This window comes from Camelus bactrianus, chromosome 32 (genome assembly GCF_048773025.1).
Source record: "Camelus bactrianus isolate YW-2024 breed Bactrian camel chromosome 32, ASM4877302v1, whole genome shotgun sequence".
Lineage (NCBI taxonomy): Eukaryota > Metazoa > Chordata > Mammalia > Artiodactyla > Camelidae > Camelus > Camelus bactrianus.
The window spans coordinates 9,605,367-9,618,159 of NC_133570.1; the positions used below are offsets into that span (position 1 = coordinate 9,605,367).

At 41.8% G+C, this 12,793-nt stretch overlaps 1 protein-coding gene across 5 annotated transcripts in view; it reads right to left on the reverse strand.

Annotated features, from left to right (window-relative positions):
* BICDL1 (BICD family like cargo adaptor 1) overlaps window positions 1-10,184 on the reverse strand; it is a 66,541-nt gene extending 56,357 nt beyond the window's left edge. For 2 of the 5 annotated variants that reach the window (XM_074356231.1, XM_074356232.1), the window contains exons 1-2: window positions 8,976-10,065; window positions 2,106-2,321 (exon numbers count right to left, since the gene is read on the reverse strand). In XM_074356231.1, the coding sequence (XP_074212332.1) occupies window positions 2,106-2,321; window positions 8,976-9,404 (645 nt within the window). In that variant the 5' untranslated portion in view covers window positions 9,405-10,065. Of the gene's footprint in view, window positions 1-2,105; window positions 2,322-8,975 lie in introns of all 5 variants that reach the window. The other 3 variants (XR_012503643.1, XM_045506350.2, XM_074356230.1) reach the window with 3 other exon arrangements.
* Window positions 10,185-12,793: the final 2,609 nt, after the last annotated feature.

The following is a 12,793-nucleotide window of genomic DNA, read 5'->3' on the forward strand; positions in this document are numbered from 1 at the left end:
CCTAGTTAATAAAATGATAATAAAATGCAATCTAAACTGACTGCTGATGGAAACCCAAGGGGCTTGTCCTGCTTAAAAAGAGAAAGGGAAAAAAAGCCACAAAACTCATCAAGGGCCTACACTCAAGGCCAGAGAAGATAACGGGAATCTAGATCTAGTGGAAATGTTACCTTCCTATGTTCTCTTAGAAAGAGCTTATCAGGACTTTCTACAGAGAAATTAGGCAGAGGAACTTCAACTATAAAGATGCCGTCTCAGTGAAGTGGCCATCAAACCTGAAGCAAATTGTAAACTCCATGTACTGCTTAACATAAACACATTACCTCACTTGCATTTCAGCAGTACTTGCACGAGGTATTTTTTTACCCCCATTTTGAAGATAAGAAAGAGGAGGCACAAACAGGGTCACCCAGCTGATGAGAAACAGAGTCAAGATTCAACAAGCGTCCAGATTCCAAGCTCAGTGCGCTTCTGCTGTGTCATGCAAATATTTGCTTTCCCCCCTCGTCTCTCTCAGAAAGGAGAGCCAAGTTGGCTTCAGCTCATGTTATTTTGTGACATGAACTTAGCTCCTGAGAAATAACTTCCCCTTAAGTTGTTCTGGTGTGTTATATTTCTTTCACAAGTCTCCATAAAGGAACACCTGTTCAGAGCAAGTATTAAATGTTTTTGAACAAATACATCAATCTGGCCAGGCCTATATCTGGTTAGCTTAATCTTTCATGAATAATGAATGAAGACTCAAAAAAACCTATGAAATCTTATAAGGATAGCGATTCCCTTCCCAGTTACTGAAACAGATCCTAGAACCAAGTCAGAAGGCCACTGAGCTGGCCCTGTAAATGACTTCCTGAAAAACTCCAACTCTTCCTTTGCAGCCAATCAAATGGTGATTTGATTCCCTAGAGGAGAAACCTGCAGGCAAGATCTTTAGCTCCACCAACCACCTGAATTCTCACCTTCACATATATTCTCATAGCTCCTGAAACTAGCTATTTTCCAAGTTACCAGGCCTCTCTCTTTCTCTCTCTCCCTCTCCCATCTGCACCAGCCTACCTGCCGCCCCCCACCCCGGCCCCGTTCCATTCTCTCCTTCTGTCTCTCCTTTACCCTAGTGGTAGCATTTACTCCACCCTTCCTTGTGACCCACGAAGGTCTCAAGTCCCCAGAGGAAGCAACTATGACACAAACTAGTGAAATAACTTCATATGCTGCTCTAGCTAAGCCTTTCCCAGAGACCTAAGCACCAAACACCAAACATGCGGACAAGGGCTGTGCTTTGATGAGAACGTTCGTGCTTAGAGATGAGATCAGGGTACAAGTTCTATTTTCCTCTGGTAACTGAAATTGTTTTATTTTCAACACATAAGAAGAATTGAGGTATGGTAATAAATCCAACTCTTAATTTTCAAAAGTAGGTGGATTTAGAGACCAGGGCATTAACAACATTCTTGCGTTTGTTAAATGGTATGTTCTGTATTTAAATTAGATTTCCACCTATTCATTCCTCAGACTCCTTTGCAATGATTTTACAGTCTTGACTTGGTTAGTTAATACTTCCATGATACCACCCTATAAAGGCACAAAGAAGAACTTTTACCTAACGTGGAAATAAAGAGGATACATTTTAAATACAGACACATATATCCTCCTTTCATGTTTAAACAATATGAAAGAATATATATTCACAAATGTAGCATCAGTGAAAACCATTTGCTCTAGACATTTTCTCTAAGCTTTTCAGTTTAAAGATGGCACCATTTAACATTTGAACTAAATGCATTAACATCATTTTACCAGTGACAGACTTTCTCTAGGTAAAAGAATCAACGACTTTTAGAGCTGTAAAGAACGTCAGAAACCATTAAGCAAACTCTTTCATTTTAAAAATGAGGAAACTCCCAAGTTAATTGATTGCCAGCCATCTCCTGACACATAGTTCACCACAACTGAAACTCTTATAGGTTACAAACCCTTTTTTGTTGATATCAATACCAAAGACAACAAAAATCAGAACTACTCTTACCAGATACATGACTGACACTACACCAAAGCTGTTTCAACTTTCAGTATTTTATACCATAAAATCTTAACTTGTGACTCACCCTGCTGAGCTGATCCAATAACCTTTGGTTCTGTTCTGATAACTCCTGGACGGCCCGTGTCTTTTCTCGATCTGCTTCCCGTAAGTGAACCTGCTGCCTCTCCAGCTCATCCTGAAGTTGTTTCACGTCACTCTCCAGCTCGGACACGCGCCCTTCCCACTCCCCTTCTCGGTTCTCAAATCGTCTTCTTAGTTCATGTTTCTCTTGTTCTAAGTGCTGGGTGAAAAGTGAAGAGGATTTTAAAAACTGTTAAAAAATCCTGAGACTTTCTATTTTTTCTTTTCACACTCTCTTTTAACTTTTCTTTTTCCCAGTCAGCACAGGAAACCACTGCCACATTGGCAGGTAGGTTCACAGCTGCAAAAATATTCCCTTCTTCCAGAGTAGGGAAGAGAGCCATTCTACTGAAAATACTTAACGTTATTACGTTTGTTCTTGTCCTTGGTCATGGGGATTCTAGACTTAGGAATTCACGTGAAATTTAGTAAGTCATCTAATTAATTGGTGAAATATACATTTAAACAACTTCAAGTGAGTCTTTTAAAAAGCTTCTTTTGCTATCATCTGTTATGCCTCACATAATACAATTTTCAGAGACAGAAAGAACTCCAGAGACCCTTCAGATCAACCACTTTTTCTTACAAATGAGGCAACCAAAGATAAGAGGTTCAGTAACAAGCTCAAGGTCTACAGGAGCAAATGGGCTGGGATTTGGGTCTCATTTGACTGTTTAATGCTCTAAATCACAACTCAATAAATATTTGTTGCTATATATAGCACTGTATTTCAAAATCATTAACTCAAGTTCAGGTTCAGGCCTACTTTTATTAAATCATAGCCTACTAGCCTTGCATAATTATCTCTGATCCTTTCATTCCTTCTTGAGCACCTGTTATGGGCCAGCCACTGTGCTGGGTCACGGTGATGAGCAAAACAGACATGCTCTTTGCCTTTATAGAATTTCCATTCTAGTGGGAGAGGCTGATAAAAGAAATAAGTTGTGCAGTGTGACAAATGGTATGCAGGAAAAGTACAGATGGTCTGAAGTAGCAGCTCAACAGAAAAGAATTCTTTTGGATTGAAGGAAGTAAGAACATCTTTTTGTTTCTGTGAGATAAATATGAATGTCTCTTTTCAGAGACAAGTATGTTCTCCTACTTTAAAAGCATAGTATGGTAGGGAGAGGTTATAGCTTAAGTGGTAGAGTGCACGCTTAGCATGCACAAGGTCCTGCGTTCAATCCCCAGTACCTCCCCCAAAGTAAATAGATAAATAATTACCTCCTTCCCCCAGCCAAAATAAATAAATAATATAAAAATAAATAAATAAAAGCATAGTATGTACAAAAAAGCCAAGCCTATACCTCAGGGAGTATATGATATGTATATGAAATGTAAAGCAATTGCTGAAAAATATATCCACCTGAACACCAATTTCAAAGTCTGATTCAGTTAAGAATGGGATGAGGCCTTGGCATGCATCCATCTATCTATCTATTTATCAATCTATCAATCTATTGATTTATGAATCTAGGTTCTACAGGAAATTCTGATGCACTGAAGATTGATATCAAGCAATGAGGTTGTTTCAGCCAGCTATGATGAGCATTTGAATCTTCTCCTTCAGAGCACTCAGACATCTCTTCACCTTGGGAATCTATGCTCTTATTCTATCCAAGTTCTCACCTTTCAAATGTTTTCTGGAATGCCTCTTCTGGAAAGCCTTAAGGGCCAGTGTATAGTTACACAAGAAAATCAGTTCATTACTTCACATCTAAAAAGAGATGATCCCATTTCATCCTGCCATTTTATTCCTCCAATTTGCTCTAAGTGACTTGTGAATGTTTCTGAAAGTCTAATATGCCCCCAAAAGATGAAAATTTACCATGACAGAGCAGTCAGAATAAAGTGCCAAACAGTGATCCAAAACTAAAATTCTGACCACATTAGCAAAGGCATTTTCACTGAAATAAATATATGGCCTCCAATGTTGACCACTTTAAAGGGAGTAACCCATTTGGATATAGTCATGCTGGTATATTTGTTGAAAAAGTCACATTACAGTTATACTTTATATGGCCTGACTTTGGAGCACATGGGAAAAGATGAGAGACCTGTAGTCTTCAGCATGAGAATTTTCTGCTCTATGCTTCCCTCATTTTGCTAAACTTCCAAAAATGAGACTGTTTTAATCACTGTAGAAACTTCCGAAAGATTAAATGCAGAAGCAAATGCTAATTGCAATCCTAAAACTGTGATACTTGGTTTTATTGAGTATTTCCAAAATGGAAAAGACTGAGCAGAAGGCAACAGCAAGAACTCAGTAATCAGTGTTACTGAGAGGCCAGATAAATTAGGCTTGTGCTCTAAAAGAACAGAGAGACTTAAAAATATTCAGCAAACAGCTGTTAGTGAACAGCCCAACCAAGCAACTAAAACAATCCAATCCACTTGCCAGGGGGTGGGGCAGGGTGAGGACAGGTGGTGCTGATCAGTCTACTCTGTCCTTAGATTTCTTTGGACATGAGACAAACTTCCTAATTCAGGTGTCCCAACACTTTGGAAAAAAAAAATCAAGACTTTCCTATTAATGATTTTAGCCTTTTGTCTACTCTGAGAAAAGAAAGCTTTCTTCTACTATTATATATATATATATATATATCAATTAAGTGCTAAATTAACCAGTAAACTCTAGCCAGAATACCAGCAAGTGTGAAGATCAGGCTCTGCCCACGCTATTCCTTGTTTCTCAGCATTATATGGTATTTTAAAAGCTAACATCTACACCTGAAACTAATTTAACGTTGTATGTCAATTACACATCAATTCAAAAAAGGAAAAAGTTAGTATCAAAACTGTCAAGGTCATCAAAAACAAAAGTCTAAGAAACTGTTACAGCAAAGAGGAGACTAAGAAAATACAGAAATTAAACATACTGTGGTATCCTGGAACAGAAAAAGACATTAGGTAAAGGCTAAGGAAATCTGAATACACTAAGGACATTAGTTAATAAAAACTTGCCAGTACTGGCTCACTAATCATGGTAAGTATACCATGCTAATGAAGATGTTAATCATAGAGAAACTAGGCTCACAGCAAAAAAAAAGTGACAATGAATACACGTGTGTCCATGTATAACTGAAAAATTATGCTCTACACTGGAATTTGACACAACACTGTAAAATGACTATAACTCAATAAAAAATTATAAAAAATAATAGAGAAACTGGGAGCAGGGCATATGGAAACTGTACCATCACTCCAGTTTTTCTGTAAATCTAAAACCATTCTAAAAAAAAAAGTTTAAACTCTGAAAAAACAAAAGTGAATATCATTAGCCCACCCAAAACTGGTTGTTACAGAAATAGCTTTCTGCAAAGAACCAAAAAAGCAATATGATTCTCATAAGTCCAGGATATGATTCTTGAAAAATAGTATGTTTTAATCATTTCAATCAGTTTTATTAAAATTGATATAACAATTAAAGGCAATAGATTGAAGGAGGTATATTTCATTGTACTGGTGTACTGTACAAATGTACCCATGTATTTTACATTCCTATTTTATTGTACTATTTTTAAAATTTTAATTGAAGTACAGTTGATTTACAATGTGGTATTAGTTTCAGGCATACAACAAGGTGATTCAAATATATTCTTTCTCAGATTCTTTTCCATTATAGGTTATTACAAGATATTGAATATAGTTTCCTGTGCTATACAGTAGGTCCTTGTTATTTGTCTGTTTGACATACAACAGTGTATATGTTAATCCCAAACTCCTAATTTATCCCTCCCTGCTAGAAAAAAATACTATCTTTTAAGTGGACCAAGCACTGAATGCAAATAAGGACTCCTGTGTTTGCTTAGCTAAATCTATTACCCCATTATGTAATCATTTTCACCTTAGTTGTTTTGCCTCTTGAAAAATAGTGCTCAAATCATGAGAATTGGCCTAGGGAAGGGGGAAGAAAATGTAACTGATGGAAAAGACTATTTCTGCAGTAAGAGAAATTTCACTCTCAGCTGGAAGAGGGGATAAAAGGGATCCTGGACATTAAAAACATATTTTTAAAAAACTAAATATTCAAAGGCAGGGAGGATATAGCTCAAGCGGTAGAGTGCATGCTTAGCACTTAAAAATGACTTGTTGGTCCTGAAGTTAGAAAGGTGCCAATTTTGAAGTCCTAAAGAAGCAGATGGGACTAAAACAAAACCAGTCTCATTATTTAGTCGTCAAACCAACATTCTCTCATGTGTTTATCTTTCAAACTAACCCATGAAAATATGTGTTTGATTCCACTGACAGTTTGTAGAAAATTACAAATTCTTTTTCTAAAATTGAAGTATAGTTGATTTGCAAAGTTGTGTTAGTTTCTGGTCTACAGCATAGTGATTCAGTTATACATATGTGTATGTATTCTTTTTATTATAGGTTATTACAAGTTATTAGATATAGTTCCCTGTGCTATACAGTAGGAGCTTGTTGTTTATCTTACGAATACTTTTTAAAGTAAGGACTGAAAATATTGAATTTAAGTGAAATCCTAAATGTTGAATTTAATTGAAAATCTAGCAGAGCGGCTGTGTTAAACTTTAGACATTCTAAACTTTAGGCTGTCTGTCCAAACAGACATTCTAAACTCTAGGCTGCTTAAAAAATATACTTGTAGGTATAATTTGCAAGGGAAAATTCACTTGCAGATATCAAATGAAATAGTCCTGTTAATCAGATTTGTCACTCTCATATGAACTAACAGAATTAACAAAGAACTAATGATAATACGAACCTTTATAAGATATTTTTAAATGTACTTTTCTTAAAAACTAAAAATTTTTAATAATTTTTAGACATATCTAAAAAAAAGTACAACTGAACCCCCATCACTCATTAATATTGATTAATGATCAGTATTTTGCTTTTTTTAAATGTAATTTTAAAAATTATGGTAAAGTATACCTAACATAAAATTTACCATCTTAACCATTTTTAAGTATACTGTTGGTTCAGGAGTGTTAAGTACATTCACATTGTTGTGCAAAACCTCCAGAAATTAAAAATAAAATTTTAACACTAGAGTTCATATGCTGACCTGAGAGCTGTGAAGTTTTTAGAAATAGTTTAATAAGAGTTTTAAACTATTTGATTATTGTCTATCAAGTCAATAGCAAAAAAGCCAAATGTAATTTATTCGCTTACAACAGAACCTTTCGTATTATAGAATTTGGAAATCTTTCTCCTTTGTTGAAGACATGTATAAAGGTTCCAAATGAAACCCAGGATGTGTGTAACTGCACACTTAAGAGTATCCTAAAATCGATCACTAATCAAACTGACTGATGTTCCTTTCAAGCTGGCTGTCTCATCAAGTCCCTCACTTGGAGGAATTTCAAATCTCAAGCATAAATCTCTGCAGTAGTACTTCTGTATAGAGTCTGTAATTGAATCTCTTTAAAGAAAAAATAAATGATACCCTTTTATTTCTAGACCTCTGCTTCAAGTGAATATTAAACAATTCCATTCATTGGGTTGCTTTTTGGCAGTCTACCTACAGGTTTCACAAACCACTTTTCAGAGAAGTATCTCAGGAGTTCATCGACTGGCAGACCTAGTTAACAGGCCAACTGAACTACAGGGCACTCACTGGTTTCCTTTTTTTCTCCCTGATTTACTTTTGATATGTCTGGATGACAGACACACTTCTTATTATAGAAAAGTTTCTGAATCTACATTCTGACTGTTTGACCAGTGGCAGTGATGTGGAACCAGAAGACTGGGGTCAATTTCAGACCTCATTCAGGACTGTACTGTTCTCTTGTAACTAAGACTAAAAAGAACTGGTGGCAGCCAAACTTGGTAACAGTAGTAAATGCACAAAGCATAAAAGGATAAACTCATCTCCAATGCCACAGACACCCACTTACCCAACCCCCTTCTTCTTTTTTTTTTTTTTTTTTGAAAGTCTAATTTTTAGAAATGGTGGCAATCTATACCACTTTCAAGGCCCTTTTCTAGTTAAGGGCAAGAAAATAAATGTGCACAAGCTGCAAAAGACTGGTCCAGAGAATTGGCAGAAATCTTACAAATACTCTAAGCGGTATTTATAACAATAGTTAAAGTTATATGGTTCTCATAGGTTGCATCTGGCCATGCAACTGCATATGTGAGACCCAGAACAGAAACAGAAAAGTACTGTTTAAATACATATAAACACTGAAGTCCAAATTAAATCCACAACCTGTGGTCACATGCTGAGTCCAGGCTTGTCTGATTTCTGCAGTGGAACCATATTTCCTAATCCTTGAGTATTTGAAGGCTATATAAAGCTCCTTTAGGGGCACTTGTTTCCCACAACTCTGAGCTGCTGGGAAGTTAAGACAAGGGCATCTGGAGGCCTTAATGCCAAAGCTGGAAAGCTTTCGGCTAACACCCTGATTAGTGATTAACCACTTCTCTGAAAACCTGGAGCATATTTTAAATGCTTCCCGACTTTCTAATTTCCCTGTGTGCACATATCACTTCAGTGCTGTATAAATTAGTCATACTGTAAGCTCTATTTTAGATGCTGTGTACAGTACATATATAGAACGGCCCACAGAGGTTGGAGCCGTGCTTGGACCCTCGTGCTGTGATGTGAGAAGGTTGGGAAAGTCAGGTGGGTCCAGTGAATGCCCTGGTCTGATAATCCAAAACCCTCCATCAAACCACCCGCCTTGCAAGCGGTTTTCTGTGAGGCAGGGTGAGCAAGGATGGGGTGGGGCGGGGTAGGTGAGTTAGTGGTTCCCGAAGATGCCCAGGGCCGGCTCGCGGGTGCCTGGGCTCCCCCTACCACCACCCTGCTTCCCACCCACCCCAGGAGGGACGTCCTCACCTCCAGCTTATCTGTCAGCTCCTTGTGCATCTGCTCGTACTGCCGGCTCATGTCTTGGTTCCTCTCGAGCAACGCCTTGCCCAGTCGGGCCGCCAGCATCAGATCCTTCTCCTTCTGCCGGATCACCGACAGCAGCTCGGGATCCTGAGCGGGTGGCGGCTGCAGTTCGGCCCCCTCGGCCGAAGGCCCGGGCTCGGCCTGAGGATGCTCCCCGGGGTCGGACGGCCGTTCCCCGGCCGCCAGCAGCGCCAGCTCCTCCTCTAACGCCAGTTCCAGCTCCCCGGGGCCCCCGGGGAAAGAGATGAGGGCGGCGGCGGCTGGACTCCCGACTGCGTCCGCGGCCGCGGCGGGCAGCTCCATGCAGCAGGCGCTGTCCGGCTCTGCGGGTGCTGAAGCGCGGCCGGCCAAGCCCAGGCAGAAGGCTGACATGGCCCGCGCGCGCGGAGCCCGCAGCGGTGCGGCCCGGCCGGCGCGCGCCAGGCTGCAGGGGGGAGGGGCCCCGCCGCGCCGCCCCGCGCCCCGCGCCTCGCCTCGCGCCGCGGCACGCGCCCCCCGGGTCCCCGCGAGCCCTGGGCGCGGCGCGCGCCGGCCCGCCCCTCCCCCGCGCCGGCGGCACGCGCCCCCTCCCCCCGCCCCGGGGCTCAGCTGCTCCGCTAGCCCTGGAGAGGAGGAGGAGGGGGTGGCAAAGGAAAGACTAAGGAAGGGAAGACTGAGGGGACGCGAAGCGGGAGGGGAGGTTGCGAGGAGGAACGCCGCCGCCGGGTTTTCAGCCGCCCTGTTGCTGTTGCTGTTGCTGCTGCTGCTGCTGCCGCTGCCGCCGCCGGCCGGGCAGCGCCTCACGGGGCGGGCTGCTCTCTGGTGTCGCCGCGACGCTCGCTGCTGTTGCTGCCGGCGGCCGCTCCCTGCAGCCGCGCTCCATGTCCCTCGGCTCGGCGGCAGCCCCAGCAGCAGCAGCGGCGGCGACGGCAGCTGCTGCAGGCGCCGAAGCGGCGGCTCCACATCGCGCGCCGCGCAGCCGGGCGAACTCCTTCCTGCCTTCCTCGGCTCCTCCCGCTCACCGGGCCAGCCGCACCCCGCCCCGTGCTTCCGGCCGCGCCCCCTCTCCCCGCCCCTTGCCGGAGCCTGACGCGCGCGGGCACCTGTTCACCGCGCCCGCGCGCGATTCGCCGGTTCGCGGGTCTCCTCAGCGGCGCCCAGGTGGCGCCGACTGCCTTAACCCGTGCGCTGCCTCTCGCCCCGGGGCGGCTGCGCGCGCCGCCTGTGGAGATGGCTGGCGCATCCCTAACAGTCCACGCGTCCCCCCACAACCCCACCCCCGCGCGGCCACGCCCCCGACCTCGCCTCCACCTGGGGGTGTGGCCCCGCCCCCACTACGCTCACCTCGGGGTGCGGCCTCGCTCTCACCTCGGGGCACGGCCCCGCCGCCAGCCTGCTCTCACCCCGGAGCGCCGCGGGGCCCCCTGCCTCGCTGCGGCTTCTATGCTGGGGCGTTTCCCTGAGTCTGATGGAGTCTTGGAGTTGCCTATTAGGTGGTCTCCAAGGGGACTGGGGACATTTCTCCAAGAAGAGTGGTCAAACCCGACAGAGACTCGTAGTCCTGGAATTTGGGTCTGAGCCCCCGCGAGAGCTAAGCAGTCAGGAGAGGGAGCCCTAGAGAGCAGTAGGAAAAAGGATGACTTCAGAATCCCAGCATCTTAATGATGATGACTCAGGAATATAAGGGACCAGATGCCTCAGAGTTCAGCAGCCCCGAAAGAAAGCGGTTATGTTGAGAAATAACGGAAAACGTAGCTCACAGATGGGAATACGAAGCAAAGAATCTCCCTAATAATAACTTCCGTGGCACTTAGTTTGTGCCATGTCTTTGTGTTAAGTGCTTTATAGGCATTTTCTTAGGTAATCCTCACAAGAATCTTATAAAGTCAGTACTATCACTCTTCCCATTTTCCAGAGGAGGAAATTGAGGCCTTGAGAGACGCAGGATCAGATCCAGGCAGGCTGACTCCAGGGTTCACGTAAATTGTTTTTCTTTACTTTCCTCACGTATAAGTCTTGAGGAAGGTAAGTGATAACTGGTGACCAAGATGGCCTGGGTCATTATCCAAGGTGTTATCAGGAAAGCCTCCTGCAACAAAGGAAGGACTGAAGAGCCTACTGAGTGAGTCCAGTCCTTGCTTTGACCTTAATGGTGATTCTGTCTCCTACTTTCTGTGGAGACAGAATCCCATGTGAAGCTAGAATTGGTCGCTGTTCTTCCCTTCTCCTCTTGGACAACAACCCAATTTTCAGTTAGACCATACTTTAATTCTTTCCATCATGGTGATATGAAAATTTCAGGACACCTAGCGGCTGAAATGAGTCAAATGATTTCTCAAGGTTTTTTTCTCCTAATTAAATTCAGAGCCTAAACAATACTCAGGCACATACATCACTTTCTACCCTCAGACTGAAGGTGAGGATCCCAAAGGTCCTGAGCCTCAGGGCTGACTTTGTTCGCTTGTTGATGGAAAAGGAGACAGATAGTGGAGGGGTCCCATCTCAGTCTTAGAGCTAAATTTTGAAAGTTGACCATGGTACCATTCCAACAATGCACTGGTCCAACACTTTTTATTACGCCCTCTTGAGTAGAAATTGTGGGCCCATGGTGAGATCCAGTTACAAATCCCATCTGTCTTTTTTGATCAGGGAAAAGTTATTCCTATAAATAGATTAGGGGTACAAGTCTAAAGCAAACAGAATTCTTAATCAAAAGAAGTTTCAGCTGTTTACTTTCCTTGATGCAGATTTGTAGCCTGTCTTTTCCCCAAAAGTCTTTGTCTTGCCTTTCTTAAACTCAATGGTCCTACTCTATTAGACTTGTTTGATACTATGGGAATGAACTATTAAAACACTAATTCTAATTTCTTTTTTCTTTTCTTTCTTTTTTTTTTCCTAATTCTAATTTCTGAAGATCCTTCCTCATAATATTCCCTTGCTTAACCTGACTAGGAAGTGATCATTTTCTCAGTTTTGGCCCTGAGTAGTATCTTCCTGTGAATAGTCAAAGGAGACAGTCCAAGTCTGGAGAAATATTTAGAATAGTGGTTCTTACACATTTGGTCTCAGAACCTCTTTCGCTCTTAAAAATCATTGAAGATTTCAAAAATCTTTAGTTTATATAGGTTTAGATATTGATTTTTACTATATTAAAAATTAAAAACTGAAAAAAGTACTTATAATTACATGTTAACATGATGTATTTAATGAAAAATATATCCCCAAGTTCAAAAAAATGAGCAAGAGGAATGACATTTTTGTAGATCTCTTTAGTGTTTGGCTTAAGAGTAAAAAATGAATTTTTATATCTGCCTCTCCATTCATTGTAGTGATGTTTTGCTTTGGTTGTTATATAGGAAGAAAATCTGGTCTCACAAAAATGTGGTTGGGAAAAGAAGGAATATTTTAATAGCCTTTTCTGATTGTTGAAGATATTTTTCTTTGATAATACATCAAAACTTGACAAGTGATAGCTTCTTAAAGGTTAGTTGCAGTGCGGAATCTAAAATCATATCAAGAAAATCCATTGATCTTTCTTTCACTTTGAATGGATCTTTTATCCATGTATGATTGATTCTTTTAACAGTGTATATCAGTTATTTGGAAAATATTGGTTCACTGAGTTATGTAGATCTTTCAGATATTGCCACATGTCATTATACTATATATTTAAAAATCCCATTCATTAATATCACCACTGATCTCATCAGAAAAGTGTTTAAGTATTGGCAAGCTATCAAGGTTGCTGAGGCAGACATGAGTTTTCCAAAATTCTTATTTGA